General features: G+C 34.1%; 1 protein-coding gene across 1 annotated transcript in view; it reads left to right on the top strand.

The window, feature by feature from the left end:
- The window catches only part of TUSC3 (tumor suppressor candidate 3), a 111,025-nt gene that overhangs the window by 26,741 nt on the left and 65,272 nt on the right, over positions 1-19,012 (top strand). Inside the window, exon 2 of the mRNA XM_058837938.1 lies at positions 10,488-10,657. Within this exon, the coding sequence (XP_058693921.1) occupies positions 10,488-10,657 (170 nt within the window). The remainder of the gene's footprint in view (positions 1-10,487; positions 10,658-19,012) is intronic.

Here is a 19,012-nt window from a genome sequence, read left to right as displayed (position 1 = left end):
TTGCCTGTTCATTCTGGTATGTTTTCAGTGATAGAACCAAATCTTCTTTCATCTGTATTTACTCTGCATTTTACATTTTTAATGTTTTTTTTAATTGATTTGTCCTTGACTTTCTTTCTTTTAACAGTAGGTGCTATTGCCCCTTCCCAGTCTTCCTTTATCATCTAATTCACTTTAAATTCTTGATGCTTTCCCTAGCTAGCCTTTCATAAGATTTTTATTTTTTTTTTAATGAAAGTTCTTTTAGTTGTAGCAGTTTAGTCATCTGTTCTGTACTTTCAGGGATTGGAAATACAGCGTCTGTATTTTAACTTCTTGTTTGGAATAACAGAAAATTGAAGAAGAGGAAGAAAGCTTTTTTTTAGCATTAGCCATAGTTTGGTTTTCTGGGTAATTCTTCAATGTGCTGAAGGGCTTTGAGGGATTAGTCTCTATGTGGTGATACCACAGAGAAGAGAACTGAATTATCAATGGCTTTGTAAAATGTCTCTCTAGTGTGCCTGTTTACAGAGATGGAAACAAAAAAATGATCCAGTTTCTATTTAATTTTCTGATTTTTCAGGGAGAAAATCCAGCAATACTCTGAACTTTTGTTGCTCTTTTGTCTTTTTGACCCCTTTCAAACTGTGATTTTTTGGTAGCATTCCAGTAAAGTCAAATCGGCCTCAAATATCTGAGGTGAATTACTGCTTTGTGAAGTTACTATTATCATTACTTTATCAGCTTTCAACATAAAATCTTGTCATTCCACAAATATGTAGAGAAATGGGCAGTAAGGGATAGAAAGGGAAAGATGATTGGCAGTATTTCAACAGCAATTCAGATTGTGAATTACTTTATTGTGAAACAGGGAACAAATACACTTTGAACAAAGGAACAATTTTGTTGGTGTTTGTCCAGGTCACCTTTTCTCTAGATGCTACTTGCTCTGTAAAGTAGAACTTGCTTTACATTCATGAAAAAAACAGAAAATAAGATGGAACCCTTCAGTAAAGTGATGTTTTTTCAGCCACATCTTTTAAATATTGTGCTTTCCACCTAATGTTCTGAAACTGAAAATGTTCTGAGGAAAGGCTGAGAGAGTTGGGAATGTTTATCCTAGAAAAGCAAAGGTTCAGGAGGAGTTATATCAGTGTAAAAAAATACCTGAAGGGTAAAGTGTAAAGATGGCATCCAGAATGGTGCCCAGTGACAGGACTGGAGGCAGTGGGTACAAAATGAAACATCTGAACATCAGGGAACGCATCTGTTCTGTGAAGACGACTGAGCATTGTCAGGAGTTGCCCAGAGGTTAGGGGTGGCCGGTTGTTTTGTTTGGATTTTGTTACTTATTTTGGGGTTTTATTTGTTTTTGTCTGGTTTTTAATTTGTTTTTGTTTCATTTGTTTGTTTTCCCTAAGGAACATACTACCTAAGCTATTTGACTTTTTCCAGGGCAGCATGTCCTCATTTGGGGTATATGGGGTACTAGAGCTCTGGTATGTACAAAACTAGTATATGAGCAACCTCATCCTGGATTCCCAGGTTCTTATGGCTTACTCTGTAACACTTTCTTTTTTAATAGTTAAAGAGATTCAGCTGGCAAAAATATTTTGCAATAAAGTTGAGAGGGAACAGCTGGATATATAGCACTGTATGTAGAATGTTCAGCTATACATACATTGCTTGAGAGTAGAAGAAATACCTAATTTTCAGGTTTTCAAAGACGCTGTGAACTCTAGTTTTAGAATGAAGAAAGAGGAGAAATATCTTGTGTCTGCCTGTAGTATCAAACCTTTGTTTTTAGTAGAGAAGAACAGTTTCTTCAAATGGTCTAAATTAAATAAGGCTGCCTGCTGATTTCAGCAAACACTGAAGTGAAGAGTTACTGATTTTTAAACATAAACACAATGTTAACAATGTGTTGAGAATTCAATATTCTTTGTAGCAATGGAGAGGTACACAAAGTATATATTAGTTCCTGCGTGGCTTTCAGTAGCTAATTCATAATTTTGCACTGTAAATTGAACCAGGTTGCAGAATGCTCTGAGATGACTCTTGTAGAAAGCTGAACTTAATGAAAGAACCCCTTGGGGTCCAGAAACTCAGAATGGCAATATAACTAGCAACTAGTTTAAAAGGCTGGGTTAGCTAAGTTTAATTTTACCTAAAAATCAGAAATATTTGAAAATGGCAGGCCAAATAAGTTGGTATTAAACATCTTCATAGTCTGTATCTTTGAGATGGGTTCCTGGATTTAGAAAGAGTTTTAATTTGTGAAATAATAATTGTGCATGGAGTTAACTTGAAGTATCTACTTAAAAATCATAAACCTGGCATTCTGAAAGGTATGGCTGAATCCAGTTGCCAGGAATCTGAAGGTTCTGAATCTTGAAAAAAATTATAGTAATTTAGATTTAGGAGTTTGATCTTAATGAATTGGGATATATGTGCGGAATTAATTTTTAACTTTTTGTGCATAATTTTAATATTTTGCTGAAGATTTCTTTCCATCTTTAAGCAAGAACTTCTGCAATATTTTTGCTAGGTCACCCTGAATTGTTTTCCACTGAGAGTAAATGGAGCTTTTTTAGCCTTTGTGTATAACTCTTGGAATCATCCTGGATGTCCTATATTATGCTCTCCTGAGACTAATATCCTTCCAGTATAAAGGCAACCTAAGCAAAATGTGCTTTGAGGTGTAGATGGTGCTTTTGTTATAGAATCTTTTCTCTAATTCATAATTCAACCTTTTGATATTTCTCATTGTATAATTAATTGTGTCCATGCTTATAAAGAAAAAAGCAAGTAAAATAAAATAATAAGGGAAAAGCCTGTAGTTGTATAAAGCATCCTACCTAGGCTTATTTCTATTAAACTTTAATGATTAATAAACTTGTGTTTATTTAATGCAGTACAGTAGGTATTATCTTTCCAGAAATAAGATGTGCTATTGTTTATAGTACTAGAGTCTTACTCTGTAATTCATATTGTTGATCTTATAGGCTTTATTTAAAGCAGATGAACTTTATTTTTTAATGAATGTAAGTTACTATAAAGTTTATGACAAATTGTGAAAATTTTGAAAAGTATTAAATACAAAATGGTGAATGTCCTGTGCTTTGGAATCAATTACCAATTTTTGATTGTACTCAATGGAAATTGACGATCTTTGTAAAATTGACTGGACAAAATACATCCTATGTAAACCATTATGCAAATTATTTTCAATGTTGCATTTTACACTGTGTAAAGAAATTAATATTAATACTTTTATAATGTTCAGAAAATGACAGCTTCATGTAATAGGAAATCAATTAGATTTTTCTGAAACTACTGATAGAACAACTTATCAGCTAAAATAAAATCTAAAAAAAACCCAAAAAAAACCCCAAACCCCCCCAAAAAACACAGTAGTTTTGGTACCCCATTTATCTACTCACCCTTAAAAGGACATTTTTAGGTATAATGCCACAAAATGTAGGCATTTTACGTGAAGATGAAAATCAGTGTCTCATTCCAAAACGCAAATCCTCAGTCACAGCTAAATGACTTTGAGTCAATGGAGCGTAATATTAAGTCAGTCATACTGTGCCAGCTTACATTGCTTCTCAATTATGTTTGGGCAATGGATTTTTGTAAATAAATAAATAATCTGAGAAGGAAAAAAAAGTATCCAAACTGATTTCTGTATATCTTAGTGGTTAGTAATATTTGCATTAACTCATCTTCCTCTTTTCTTGCAGAGGAGAAATCAGAGAAAACATTTGCTGTACTGATAGTCATTCTCAATAGAAGAATTGGTTTATGAGTGTACGGCTGCAGAATAATGTGTTGCTCAGTGGAATATTTAGATACTTAATCCTGGAGTTCTCTGTTAGGCCTAGGGTTGTTAACCAAGAAATTACAGTTTGTAACTTTGACATGACCCATGGTTTTTATTCCTGTTGTTTAAAGACAAGTTCAAAATAGGGACTATTTTTGATAAAGCTACTGGTGCTGCTTGCCTTAATTTGAAGAGAAATATATTTTGACAAAAGTGAAATATATTTCACATATATTTAATTCTTTTCCCCAGGTTTTAGAATAGCCTAGAAAATATTATAGAGAAGAGTGAAGATGTAGACAGATCAAAGAAATCACCTTTCTTAGCACTTTCTAGTCCAGGAGCTATTTGAGATCTTGTTTAGAAGACGTATGTAGGAAAGTAGCCTTCTATTTCCCTTTTTAGTGTGTAGGAAATATTATATGAAATTATCTAAATATGTGCCATTACTGTGTGTTGAGTTTTACAAGTGATAAAAATATTTTTTTATATGTTCATAGATACTGATACATTGGTAGCATAAATGACATTTGTATGCAGGCATCAGGTGACCAAGGGACAACAGAGGAATGAATGCCCGTAAGAACACTTTGAATGTTGAATCCACCATCTTTCTGCCTCCAATTTAATGGGATCAGTGATTGCATATCTCTGAATGTTCATTGGACACATTTTCAGAGAAATTTGCTCTTCCTACAACATACTGCTGAAATGTGTTTATTAGTGCAATTAGTTTCTCTGTACTGTTATTCTTAGTGTAAATAAAGACTGAAATGGAGACTGTTAAAACAAATTGGAATTTAAGCTACATGCTTTAGATAGATTTATGAGATACTTTACATGCAGTATGAGTACAACCTTGTTTTGTGGTTTGTTTTTGGTTTCCTTGGTTGGTTTTTTTTTACAATGAATGTTGTCCTGAAATAATTGTGTACAGAGCTAACATTTCTTGGGGATTTGATGCACCTGAGTGAACAAAGGAGAATTTTCATCAAGGGTGGTTTTTCAATCTGCCTTAGCTAGAGTTGGTAAAATAGCCATAAAGAAAATGATGAAAGTCAGTCCATTTTATTTTCTTTTTATTTGCAACATCATTTCAGAAATACTTCACAAAATATGTAGTTAACTCATCTCCAGTAGAAAATGTAATATCAAGTCATTAATTAGAAACTCCTTACTTTATTTCTTTCACTACAGAAAATAAACTTTGAGGTACTGGAGTGAATTTTAATTTTTTATCAGGAAAGGGGAATAACTAATGTTTCAGCCTTATTAGTAGATTAAGTCCCTGGCTAATTTACACTTTTCCTAGTGTAGGTAGATATCTCATGCTGCTGCTTTAGACCCAGTCTTTCTAGAGCTGAGGTTTTAGTCTTACAGGTTCACGTATTGACCAGTATTTGGGACTCTATTACATCAGAAAGACCTGAAGCCTCTTCTGAAACCTGAAAGATGCAATGTGTTAGAGCTGGTGTGTTTCAAATGGAGGGAGTCTAGTTTGAACACTGAATCATTGAGTAATATCATTGGGACTTAGTTCTTTGCTTTTTTCCAGTAGCCACTTATGCCTTAAATTAACTGTGTCAGGTTATTCTAATGGAAGGCAAAGTAAATGAAAGGAAATCTGAAGAAGAAATCTTGAAAATATCAGGGACATCTACTGGACAGACGGAGCAAGCAGCACTTAGGAAAATACGTGTGGTTTTTTTGTTATTTGGTACCCCTGCCCACAACAGTCTTATTTGGGCCAAAAGAAATTTAGAAAATCTGGCGAAGAAAGATTAACAGTCAAGTGAGGAAACACATGTGTATACAAAATGATTCTTGTTGTGTATGCTTTGTCTTATAGGCACTGTGTCTTGGGAGAATGAATAAATAAAGCTGTGTTTTCAGTAGCTAATCTGCTAGTCAGAGTATGAAAGGGAAGGCTTGTAGATGTCAAGCTCCATTAAGTTAAGAAGCAGGGAGGAGATATGGGGGATCACTGGGAAAGAGTCCCTAATAGGGAATTGGTGCAGATGCTAGAAGTTTGGCCTACCAGCATCTTTATTTTCATAACTTGTCACACTTTGCTTTTTGACAGGTGGCTTGGTTGTTTCATCACATCACTGGAAGCCAAGATCTATAATAAATGAAATTTGCCTTTTTTCTTTTGTTTTCTTCATGTCTCAGTAATAGGGACAAGTACAAATGGAAAAGTATTCTACTAGCCTTAGGGATAAAAGAAGAATTTTTTAGAATTGTTTTCCCATGCAGCTTTTATTTCAGTGGGGAGTGCTCATCTGCTTAACAGGATTGAGGAAAATATGCGAATGACTGTGACTGTCACTATTTCAGGAGCAAAGTCAATTTTCATAGGTGATCGTCTTATGAAGTAATCCCATTTTCTAAAAAATTAACAGCTTTACTTGTGTAAGAAAATTTTGAGATTTTGAATTTTCTCAGTTAGATTTTTAAGGGTTATTTAGTTTTGTAAAAATGTTGATGGGCCATGTATTTTCACTTGTTACAAAATAGTGTAGGAGCAGCAAGTAATGTTGAAGTTCTGTTTGTTTAGCAAACAGATAAAAAATAACATTCATTTTGTTTCCACATAAAGATTATGATACATGGCTGCTTCTTCATCCATTGATTTAATGCTATGTGTTTTTACACACTGTTATCTGTTGATAACAAACGGATATCTTTTGTAGTTATTTGCAACATCAAATCCAGAGATTTCTTTATACAGGAAGAATTTCCTTTCTCATACTTAGTCTTTGGATTAATTTTTTTTTGTTGTTGTTGTTTGTTTGTTGGGTTTTTTTCCCCCCCCAGTGTTTCAACTAAAACCCTTTCAATTATCATCTGGTAAGGGCTCAGAGGAATTCTGTAAACAAATAGGTTTAAATGGTTTTAATATGTAGAGTCTTTAGTTGTACAGACTGTGGAAAGGAGTGGAAAATTAGAAATCTGGTGTGAAAATGATGTAGTGTCCCTTGTTTTCTGGATTTGAGTAACAGTTGTAGTGTTTCTGTCATCACAAGGTGTGTTTTGTTAGATTTAGCCTTTCTCTCTTACTTCTAGATTTTCTCTGGCAGAAGACTTTTCCCAGGGGGTAGAAAGAAGCAAGTTAATAAAATTTCAGTGTCAGTATTTGCAAAGCAAGAACAATTTGGGATAGGCTGCTGTCTTTTCTAACAGTGCTTTCTAGGATATTAGTAGATAATTTTTACAAGGGTGAAATAAAAAAAAAAATTGCCTTTTGGTTCTACATGTTTTTCTGTCCATTTTTCTTCACTTTTCAACACCTTGCTTTGCAAGGGAGAAATTTTTGACTGAGGTAGAGCTCATGCTTTGATTCAACAGTATGTTTTTCTGTTTTCTACATTTCTATCTTTAAAAAAAATAATTTTCTTACAAAAATATCCAAATTAGATTCTGAATTATGAAATTCTTAAAACTGGTCTACTTGTTCCAGTATATTTAAAACACACTTTTCCCTTCCCCCCTGCCTGTTAACACACTGACCAATTTTCTGTGTCTAGTGTCTGTTAAGTGGGTGCCTTTTTGATCCAAAGCTGAATTAGATATTTGGAATTTTAAAGTGTGCCATATTTCCTTAAGACTTAGACTTGACTTAATTAAGTCAAATGCATGGCTAAATTACAAACTTCTGTTTTTCAGATTTATTTCTTAGATTTCATTATTAAATGAAATGAGGAAAAGGTTGCTAACTTACTCGGGAACATAACTTGTGAAAATATTTTGTAAATGGCAAAACTGATATCAGACCTTCATCTTTTTCAAAAGACTTACAAGTCAGAAAAACTGCACTGTGAATTCTAGAGCTGTCAGTCCCAAGGTCTCTTCTATCAATTACTCTGCAAAAGAAATCTTCTGAAATAAAGTGTACAAAAAAATTGGTAGGATACTGAATTGAAGTTACCTAAGAGAAGTGTTGCCTGTAGCAGAATGTTTTATGATGCAAGCTACTGCCTGCAGTCTATTTAATAACTTTCTATTTGAAAAGAAGAGATTTCTTCAGAACGCAGTGAAGCAAGTACATACATTGTACTTAATGACTACGCTCCTGAAATATTACCTTGATTTTACCTAATGTAGTGCACATTTTTACAGGTAGTTCAGTTACTAGCTTTTTACTTGTGCATATAGGAAAAGCCAAACAAGTGATAAAAGTGGTTGAGAACATTGTAGTGAACATTGCACAAGAGCTATGTAAAGGTGACATTACACATGGCTGCATCTAAAGGAATCAAGGCTTTTTTATTGGCAACTAGCTTCCAGATAAAATTAGAATTGGGGCTTCTCCAAGTAAGATTCTTCCATATAACTATATTTTATAGAAGAAAATTAGGTAGCACTAATAGAGATGGACTTTTTCCCTCTCCTATTTTTTTTCCTGTCAAGATCATGCTTTTGCTTTCATACCCTTAAGTCTATTTTATCAGTTTCTTTTCTTTAGTAAGGCCTATTCTGAAAAGTATTTGTTTTTCTGTACCAAGTAGGATATTATGCATCATTCCTATGTTAATATAAAAGTTATGTCTTTTTATTAGTTCTCTTTGGTGTCTCTTTTGGCTTAAATTATTAAAGCTTTTGGATATACTAGTTTTCATCCTTTTTAGCTCCTTGGATTATATTGTACATTTCTGGCTGGTGTGCTTTATACTAAACAAGTGAATCTTTTGAAATGAGCAAAGATTTAATCCTGGGACTGCTAATGGAAGGAAGTCTTACAAATGTGTAGGCTTTATTTTTATGTAATTTGCTTTATGATTCTTTTTAAAGAAAAGAACTTACAAAATATCTTCTTGAAGCAAAACCACCAGAAACATATGTCTTTTAGAAGAAGAAAAATTATAGTTTTAATTGAATCGTTGATATTCTCATGATAAACAGTTCTAATCTCTCCTTCACTTTCATGATTAAAAATACCAACTAAATTCTGAGAACAGGAACAAAAAACTAAAGGGTTTTTTTTATAGGGTCAGGTAAATGCAGGTATTTCAGAACTGTTCATGATCCACACTCATTAAAGCTTCTTTTTGGACTCAAGCCTTCTGATGACCTGTGCCTAAGGGGACCAGCCCCTAAGGCACATTGATAATTTTGAAGGAGGGAGTTCTGACAGGCAAAATACATGTTTTTTTTTTTTATCCTTGCAGTTCATAACTTCCCTATCCTCATATATTTATCTCTACTCTCATTCAAAGCATTACTGGTTTGTCAAAATGTTACTAGATGACCTAATTTTTCTACTTAATTCAATTTTTAAAAAAACTCTCAGAAAAGCCACCTTGTCTCCTTGCTCAGTTGTTCTTCCACAGTGTTTGGCTTTTATCCTTGCCTTAGCTGTCGTCATGCTCCCTTTTCTGAGAGTGTCCCTATTTCAATATGTTTTTTAAGCTAGCTTATTCTCCACACCCCTCCACAGTGGAGCCTGATCAATTTGTAAACCCTTTCACTAATTTATGTGTGTTTTAAAAGAGGTCTCACATCTTCAAGTTTTCTGAAGTTTGTTTCCTCTTCGTTTGGTGTGCCTTCCTCACTTTCTGTTCCTGTTCTACCCTCTTCTCTGTCCTTCTCACTTTCTCTCAGCACTCAGCTTCTGAGTTGTAATGTTCCAGTTTTCTCCACTCTTTTTTTTTTAGTTTTTATTTGATATAGGTAGCTTCCACAGGCCCAGTGAGCAGGCAGCTGAAGACTTAAACCAAGATAGATGCAATAATCCTGTTATGCTGTATGCAGCAGTCCACCTAGAGCATGGTCAGTACAAGCTTCCTGAACCTAGGTAATTAGGAAGCTAAACACTTTCTGCTGAGCATGTGTGGAATCAGGCTTACTTTATTTAACAAAAAACAAAAACAAAAAGACACCAAAACAACAACAAAAAACAACCCAAAAACCCTGAATAGATTTTAACAGGAATAGTTAGATAAAGAGGGCTGTTTTTTAGTATGTCTCATTTTGCTTTTAAATCATTCATGTGATGGAATGCTTTGAAGCAAAAGACAATACACAAACAGATTTTTCTTATACAGTGGTAGTTCAGTCAAAATATTTTGTGCTTTTCAGTCTTGAGATCAGCTTAAAATGTTGATCTCATCATGGAATATACCTAGATGAGTTTATGACAGTGCAGTCCTGTCTGTAAGAAAAATATAAAACTTGCATGAATTTAAATTCAGTATGATACATTTGTAAGAAATTCTAAACATAGTAACTATTTATCTCTCTTTGTAGGTACATTTTTCTTTCATCTTTGTACTCAAGTGACTGACAATATCCTTCTGTGATTTTTACTAAATGGAATAAATACAGTATAAGGCTGCATTTTCTAAAACTTCAGTTTTTTAAATGGAAGTTAAATGATTGCTGTACTGGTAACTTCTATTTAGGCAGTGATCCTTGCTCTACTCCTTTGCCTTTGGCAGCAGCCTGTTTGATTTTATTTTATGAATTCTATCTAAGACCACACTGAGTTATTCTTTTAAGTACTCAAAATCTCATTTACTACATGAAAGACTAAACTGTGCTATAAGCTAAACGCTGCTACATACAGCTATGTATAACTTCCATCTTGAGTCCAGAGGAGTTTGGAGGGTGCAAAGGCAGAATATAAGTAAATAGCTCTTAAATTTTAAGCTTATACATTCCTTATGCTTGTCCTCAATTACAGAATCTTTTGGCTGAGAAAGTGGAACAGCTGATGGAATGGAGCTCAAGGCGTTCGGTCATCCGCATGAATGGAGATAAATTCCGAAGATTTGTGAAGGCTCCACCTCGTAACTACTCTGTGATAGTGATGTTCACTGCTCTCCAGCCACAGCGGCAGTGCTCTGTTTGCAGGTAATTTTTACCTTGGTGACCTTTCTTATCTTCCTTAGCTCAGTTTTCGAGTGAATGTTGGAATCAATGTGCAATATGCCAAGTAGGGTTGTTCTTTGCATGGGATAGATGCTCACTAGACAACAGGCTTGTGTGCTTGTTACAGCATCTTTTCAACTGCATTTAAACTATATGTCACTTCTTAGAGTTCTTCCAGGTTTTGTTTTTTTGTTAAATTACAGTTAAATAAAATGTACACAACTGAGGAAGACATTCTCTTTAAGAAATCAGCTTTATTTTATTTTTGGTTAACCATGATCTTTCCAAAGACATTTTGTGACAAAAGTGATTCATTACCATTTAATAATATGACACTTCACTGATTTCTGCAGTTAAAAGATGCCCAAGGTGCTCATGCAGATATGACTAACCCTCTGATTTCACAGCGTTGGACAGTTCTTACATGCAAGCACATTTTCCATGAGGTCACAGTTATTGTAGAATACTGTCTGTCACAGTAATCTGATGTGTTCTGGTAGTTCCGTTCTGAATATGTATTAAGAGTGCCTCTGGTAGTCTTCTAAGCTCAGGATCTCTCTGTGCAAGTTCCTAGTGCAATAAGTTAATCCAAAAATGACTAATGATAGGGAAATAGGGCCAAGGCACTGAAAGGTAGTCATGCACTTAATTACCTCACTAAATCAGAAACTATGCTAATAAAACCTTCTTCAGCCAAAATATGCATTAGAAATTACTGTGTTTAGCAATAAATGGGATTATTGAGCAGGGAGGTCTAAAGACTATTTAAATAGGCAGCAAAATATTTTGTAGGACAAAGAAAAACATAGGCTGTATATAAGGTAATACTATTTCTTGTTTTTAAATATGTGTATTTAAACTACATACAGAGCTGGTAAATGTAGCAGCGTGTTCGGTTTCTGATGTGTTGGAATGTGACATTTACAACTGAAACTTTAACTTGGGTATTTGTAGTTGTATATGGTTTTTGGTTTTTATATATTAATTTTCTGTCATTGAAGACAGTTGGTCAGCTCTGTGGGAGGGTATATAAATTGTTTTTCCACTTCACCCTCTTTATATGAACTGTGAAGCTGAAGGATTAGGTACAGATGTTGTCCAGCATTCTTAAGTGATATTAATTTTTAGTTCAGCAACTTTCTTTGCTGTTGTTTCTTCTCATGTTTCCAGAGTTCAGGTTCAGGATATGATACAGGAGTTGAAAGTTCACCATATTGTTTTATATCATTCCTTATTCACCCAGTGGGTAAAGCTACAGGAGATGCACCAAGTTCAGCTTTATAAGGGTCTTTGTATTTGTCATTATAATGGCCATGGCAAATTCTTTCTCTGTTCTACATACAGGTCTTTTGTAGGGCATGTTTAACAACATAAACATTGCTGTTATTAAGGAAGTTAATTTTGCTTGCAACTGTATATTGTTTACTGTACTGAAAAAGAGCTTAGAAACTTTGTCTTGGGGAAGACTAGACTAGATATCTTGTGCAGAAACAACTGAGTATCTTTAGGCATAAAATGAAGGAAAAATCAGCATACTACTTTTAGTTCGGTTTGTTCAAATAAATGTGAAGTTGCAATCCACTTGTTCATGTGAAATAAAAGAAATTTAATGACGTTGATCATACTGCACATAAAACCATTATCAGGAAAATCGACAATTGATTTTCAAATCAATGGCTAATTAATGGGCAGGAGCACTGAAAGGATATCTAGAACTAAAACACATGCATTACTTGATCGCTAGCTATTCACTAGCCATTTTGCCTAAAGGAAAAATAGATTTTTTAACTTAATCTGTAATGTTCTGTGAAGATGCTCTTGTCCAAGATTTCAGTTAACTGCTACTTGTGAAAATATTTTTGGAATAATTGCATAGAAAAAAAAAAAAAAAGTAATTTCAAATATGAAAAAGCATCTAGTATAAAATTTTTTGACTTTGAGTAACTTTGTCACAAGAATGAGAACATTTTTCCCCTCTAAAAATTGAGTGTGGTTGGTTTATGCACCACAAGACTATTAAAAAAAAACCCAAAAAGTTTTGTCTTTTCCCTCTGGTGTCTAGATTTGACACTTCTGTATTTTATCTTTCTATGATATATGTGGAAAGCTGACCAAATTTGTCTCAGACAGTCTGAGGATTTTCTCTGTGTGGCAAGGAGGATGTTACAACATCAGTCACACAAATCACATGATTTGTGAAAGTGTGTGGAAGTCATATCAGCTTAGTGTTAAAATGGTGCATACAAAGAAGTCTTTGGGACTCTAGCTATTTAGATAAAGCTTTTGTATGTAAGAAATACTATTTCAGTCAGTCCTGTCTGAATCAATCGAGTCCTAACACATGAAGGCTTCTGAAAACCAGCAGCTATTTATATGTATTAGTAGAACCTCTAGTCATGCTTCCAGATTTTTTTCAAAGAAATTTTGTCTTTATTCTGAAGCAGAATTTGGATTAAAATCTTTAATCTAGCTTTATGGACAAACAAGTTCCAATTTTCTCATCTAAAAGAGTTTTGAAAGTCATCTGATGCCTTCACAACTGTATTAGTAATAGCATAAATGTCAGTTTTCTTGTTGTCCCAGTAATGTAAGTTCAATATGACATAGCTGGTATTGGGAAATGAAGTAAGAATAACTGATTAGATATTCAATGTGCTCTCGAATGGGGGTGGAATGTGTTTCTAATGGTTCAGGATGGGATTTTTTCCACACGTTTGGAAATTTGTTTGATTAAACCATTCTAGTTCCAGGAAATTAAATTTAGTTAGTTTTAATTGATTTATGTGTTAGTGCTGTTCTTGGTGTGTCTATTCTTCAACAGCACACTGGAAGCAGATACTAAAAGGCCCTTTGATGCCCTGTGATGATGAATTAGTTTGGATGAGCAATCAGAAATAATCTCACTCTAAAAAGTGACTTCTCAGATGTAAGACTATCTTCCTTTTTGCCTTTGTCCTTAGGTCTTCACTCAACTACATAGTTTCTCTGTTACCCACATCAGTCACACTTCTGAAAAAAATTACTTATGTATGTAAGAAGGAGAAAAAAACACACTCACTCCAACAGGAATATCATCACAGAGAGGGACTGTTTCTCAACTTGTACTTTTAATTGCATACAGGCAAATGGTAACTACTGGACCAAATTGAATGCATTTCTGAGTGAAAATTTGCTGCCAGCTTCTGTGTCTTTCATCTTCTTGCATCTCACAATCTGCTCCATCATTTTATTATCACTACATTTTTCTAAAGTGATCAGCACCTTTTTACCAGAGAGAATTCAGTGACCCCCCTGCCTCACTTGATTATTAGTGTTTTGATTTTCATCTGCAAAAAGGCTTTAGCTCAAGCCTGCTGACGCTGACTGCTAGTTTGCATCTTTCATTCTTATATTTAACTCCTTTTTTGTTTGTTGCTGTACCATCTGACCACTCCATAAACACATTATATGAAGTCTTTTAGTTTTTTTCTAAGCTCTTCTCTTATCTGACTGGCAAAAGCAACCATCTCTGCTTTCAATACAGGTGTATACAAGAGATGTTTCGTTTATTACCAAAATTTGTCTGATTCATTTTGAAAATTCATTGCTGGGGTATTTTCATTTAGAAAAGGATATCTGGATTAGAGGAATGAGACTGGTCACTTGAGCTTTTCCCCGACAGCTGAAGCCCATCAACAAAAAGATGCATATTTTGTGTTGTTTTTTTTTTCTTAGTGTTCCTTAAAAAGATGAGAGCACTGTCAGAGGCTAAAGATGGCGAGTTTCAGTGGGTGGGCTCTGTACTTTGACCTGTGCCACTAGTTTGTTATAAGATAATAGTCAAAACATGTCAATTAGACATCTACATCTTTCTGTGAATTTACAGCTACTTGAAACAAACAAAATTTTGTTCTGCAAATTTCTACTGTGCTTGTTTATGCCTGTGAATTCTCAAATGTTGTTTTTAAAGAGGTAACCCAGCCTGTTTGAATCGTTGCAAATCAAGATTGATGCCTAAAATTACCATCATAAATGATCAGGAGAAAAATGGGGAAATGCAACAGAGAAAGACTATAAAAATTGCAGATAACAACTTCTGAAGAAAAACTTGCTGCAAGCTGAAAACTGTGTTGATTATTAGCATTTTACAGTGGAAATAAAAAACCTGCTTTCAGTTTATTGGAAAATTAGAAATTTATTGGAAAATTTGAGAATTATTGGAAAATGAAGTTTTGCAAAGGCTGTGCAAAGCAGATCTACGAACAAAAAAGATAGAAGTGTCTGGTAATGCAGAGGAGTTTGGGTAGTAGTTTTCTTCAACCCTATGTTGACAGGACTATTGTGTTTTGAAAAGCAGCAGAAGTTTTGTTTTGATTAGCCGAAGTTGTTTGTGTGTATAAATACATGTGTGAATATAAATGTATATGTGAGATATATAGAAAAGATATATGTAAGCCATCGGGGAGATGGGTCCATTTTTCAGGCATAGCACATGTTTTCTAAAGACTGCTTTGGTTTAATTTGAGTGACAAGACTGAACCCTGTTAGAAATTATTAATAACATCTTTTGGAACAAGCTTGTAGTTACTGCAGAAAGCATGCCGCAGAATGAGCTCGAAGTTAACTCTTTCTGAAGCTCTTCCTTCTTGCAGGATTATATATATGGTAATTTATAATTCAACATACAGTTTGCATTTTTGAGTTTTGAGCTTAATGTTGTAGTATGTTGTTTTGTAAAGGGCTGTGAATGTGTCTTCTGTTGACTCTGTATGTGGAAGGAAATGGCAAAATACATGAGAAGAGATTCCAGACACTTCTATTAATCCTATCAATGAGATCTCCAAGAGGAGGTTTTTTAATTCTGAAAAAGGAGAATTTTGTTGGTTTCCCTACTTCAAAAAAAAATCTCAGGAGATGTTTTCAAGTAGCTGGTGCAAGACTAGGTCAATAGCAAAAAGAATTTTGACAGTCAAGGAGCATCATCAGAAAGAAGAAACCGGATCCAATGCCTTTCAATTTTTTACTGGCTGATAAAGAGCAGATAGTGTGAAAATCGTTGACAGGTCTCTTAAATGTAGTGAGAGGGAATTACCATTTGAACTTTTGTTCAATGAAGGAATAGGAAATTTGGAATGAGCTGTTGAAAATTCTGCAACTGCTTTTCCTGTGTGCTTCAGGACCTTGATAGAAGTATTGATGAGTCCTGCTTAACATGGCAGTAATTTTACACTTGGATCATAAGGCACTCCTTATTCTTCCTGAGATCACATTTTTTTTATTCTTTTACTTTACAACTTCTGCAGACGAGGATCTCATAGCTTCTTTTCATCCACAGAATATTGAAAATTTCATGGGATGGTGAAAATAGAATAGCATGGATTTTAGCTTGCTTTCCCCTTTTATAGATACCTAGATTGCAAAACCTGTGTGGTTTTCAATGAGTGTTTGTACTCTCTGTTGCATTTAGTGAATTTTCTGGACATATTTGTAGATTTTTCAGTACTTTTCATCTAGACTTTATAAGTCATCCTTAACAAAATAAAGTAAGCATTCTGAATTTATTGTCTTCTTGACACTGAGATGTCAAAATATGCATTTACTACTCCCGTTCCTTTAGTTTTGGGGAACACCGTTCCAAATAAAAGTCAAAATTGTACTGGAAGTAAGTTGCAACACTAATCACAGTTTACTTTAAGCAGTTGGATAAGAATGAGTAAGTAACCTGGTAGTACATTCTGTGACAGCTGTACATTTGTCAGTATTGTATGCAGTGTACCAGAAAATAATGCTTTATTGCTTTTTTTCCTCAAATAATTCCACTCTTTTATTCTTTTCCTAATATTCAGTTTGTGTTTTCCTTACTATAGTGTCAGACCAATAGAATAAAATTAATCTCATTAAATATAGCTGAAGTTATACAAATCTGATTAACTGCTATAGGCACACACATAATTAATCTTTTTAAATGCAACTTTCAATATTTCATGAGCAACTCTTTTGTAATGGAAGAATTTCTGTAGAGCATTTGCTTAGCAGCTTACTTTCCAGTATATTGAATTTTCTGAGTAAATCTAATAGTAGCATTCCTTTTTGATCTGGCCACTATTTTCTGGCAGCTGGTCAATATTACTGTTGTTGCTAGCTGCTGTGTTGCTATTATGATGAAATTCTAAAGAGGTGACTGTAGCAGCAATAACATCCAAATCTTCTCCATCTATCAAAAAATCATGTCAAGCAAACGAGTAGTGCTAACATTATATTTTGTTGAGTTCAGACCAAGTGTAGTTCTTTGCTTTTATGCCTTTATAGATTTTCACATAATTATTTTAGTAATTTTGCATAAATAACATTACTTCCTATGAAGAGGCTGATAGAACAGGTATGAACTAATTATAGAGATGGGTAGATAAAAACTTGACAGTTGATATTGTCAAGTTGATAATTGATAATTGAAGACTGATTTTTTTCAGTCAAGTGCTTATGTTTTTTACTGTTACTGTGTCTGAAAAGGAGTGAACTAGTGCTACAAAAAGTTACTAATGTTATTCTATCAGAAATTTAGCAATTGGAAATTATATAGTGGTGTGTAGGATGATCTTCAGTTCTGTATGTGTGGTAATCCTTTAACTCTGTATTCCTGCTGCTCCTTGTTTCACTCTTCTCCACACCCTTCAAGAGCTTCTTTGAGGATCCATCATAGAATGGTTTGCTATTTTCAGTGTGAGAATGAAATTGTGCTTTGAGTCTGTTAAAAAAATGCAGCCTTTTGCAAAATAATACTTTAAATGTTGCCCATTAATTCAAAATAGTTTAAAGATGCAAAATACATAGAGATCAATGGAAACAAGAGTCCTCTCAAATAGTGGGGCCATAAGTGGATTATCTGAACTTACCAGAAATACTATTTCATCACAAGTGAAAGGTAGATAAAGAAGAATGGCGGCATCATGATGAATTGATTCTCATCTTGATCTTATAATAAAAATGATTCAGCTTAAATATAGCAGGTTTAACAGAAGAGTGCACTACAGATGCTGCTTAGTGCACTACAGATACTGCTTAAGGTTTTACAGCGTTCCTTTGATGTTGTCTGACTGCCCTCTTCAGGATGACAATGAATATGTTATATCTGTTTAGTGATAATATCTGATTTTAGAAGTAGCTAATCTAATGACTAAATTGGTTCTTTTTTTTAATTGCAAACTGCCCACTGATTTAGGGTGTTTAGTAGCAAATTTTACCAAGTCAGATAATAAGGGTGAAAATTGAGTTTTATTGTGCTTCATGTTATTTAATTCTTTATAGGAGTAAGAGATCATCAATTTTCATTTTAAGTCTTGGTGTTTTATCATACTTTTTTTCATGCATGGTAGATTTCTTAATACTACACAACTGTGCCAGAGTTTGTATGTAATATATTTCATGTCTAAGGTTGATCTCAGTTATGGAGAAATGGGGAAGGTCTTACAATATCCGTGATTCTGTAATGTTCTTCCCCTTCTTTTCTCTCTCATATATGTTTAGTGCAGAGTTTCTCTTGCAGCAAACAGATTTTTGCGTTTACAACTTTTAAATAGTCTTCTACACCATGAAACACAGAACTGTTTTTCTGGAAACACTGTTTTGAGAAAAGCTGCAGAACACATTTATTTATACTACTTCTGTATCTTACCATATGCAAAGATGAGTTGTCAAGTGGTAAAGCCCTGGTTTGGACTCTACAGTGGGTGTGAATAAACAGTAATATGGAAATTAACAAAGGAGTGTGTCTAAATCAGAAAGTACTGCAAGCATTCCTTCATTTTGTTGTTTTTTTTCCCGTGAATTTTTGTTGGTATAGAATTGTTCTGTGGAGTAACGTGTGGTTTTATGGCTCTGTATGTGTAGAGGATGTCTCTAGTGTTATTCTTCTGGAGTTCCCTTCGTCTTTCCCTTCCTCTTAGTGAAGTCAGGGAAAAGTTGTTTGTTTTGGTTTGCATTGTCTTTGTGTTTTTTGGTGGGTTTTTTGTTTGGTTGCTTTTTGGTTTTGGTTTTTTGTTACTTTATTTGGAGGATATTTAGTAGAAAATCACCTTCTAGTGCTGATGGAAAAGATTATATATTGTACAAAATGACCACATTTAAAACTACTTTTAGAGAAATAGTCTGGAGTTTATTATACTGCTTACAAGCCTACTTTTTATTCAGTTAGGGTCATTTCCCTTAGTATTTAGCTATTTCTTTGGCTCTCCTTCTATGACTGCTGTTTTAGGAACATACATTTCATAGTTGTGTGCTATTTGTCCCCTAGTTTCAGAATTCCTTATACGTAGCTGTTTCTGGCAAGTATATCCTGATAGCACACTCAAGGGCCACATA

The sequence above is a fragment of the Poecile atricapillus genome, chromosome 4 (genome assembly GCF_030490865.1).
Source record: "Poecile atricapillus isolate bPoeAtr1 chromosome 4, bPoeAtr1.hap1, whole genome shotgun sequence".
In the NCBI taxonomy this organism is placed as follows: domain Eukaryota; kingdom Metazoa; phylum Chordata; class Aves; order Passeriformes; family Paridae; genus Poecile; species Poecile atricapillus.
This window is presented reverse-complemented; position numbering and strand designations above follow the sequence as displayed.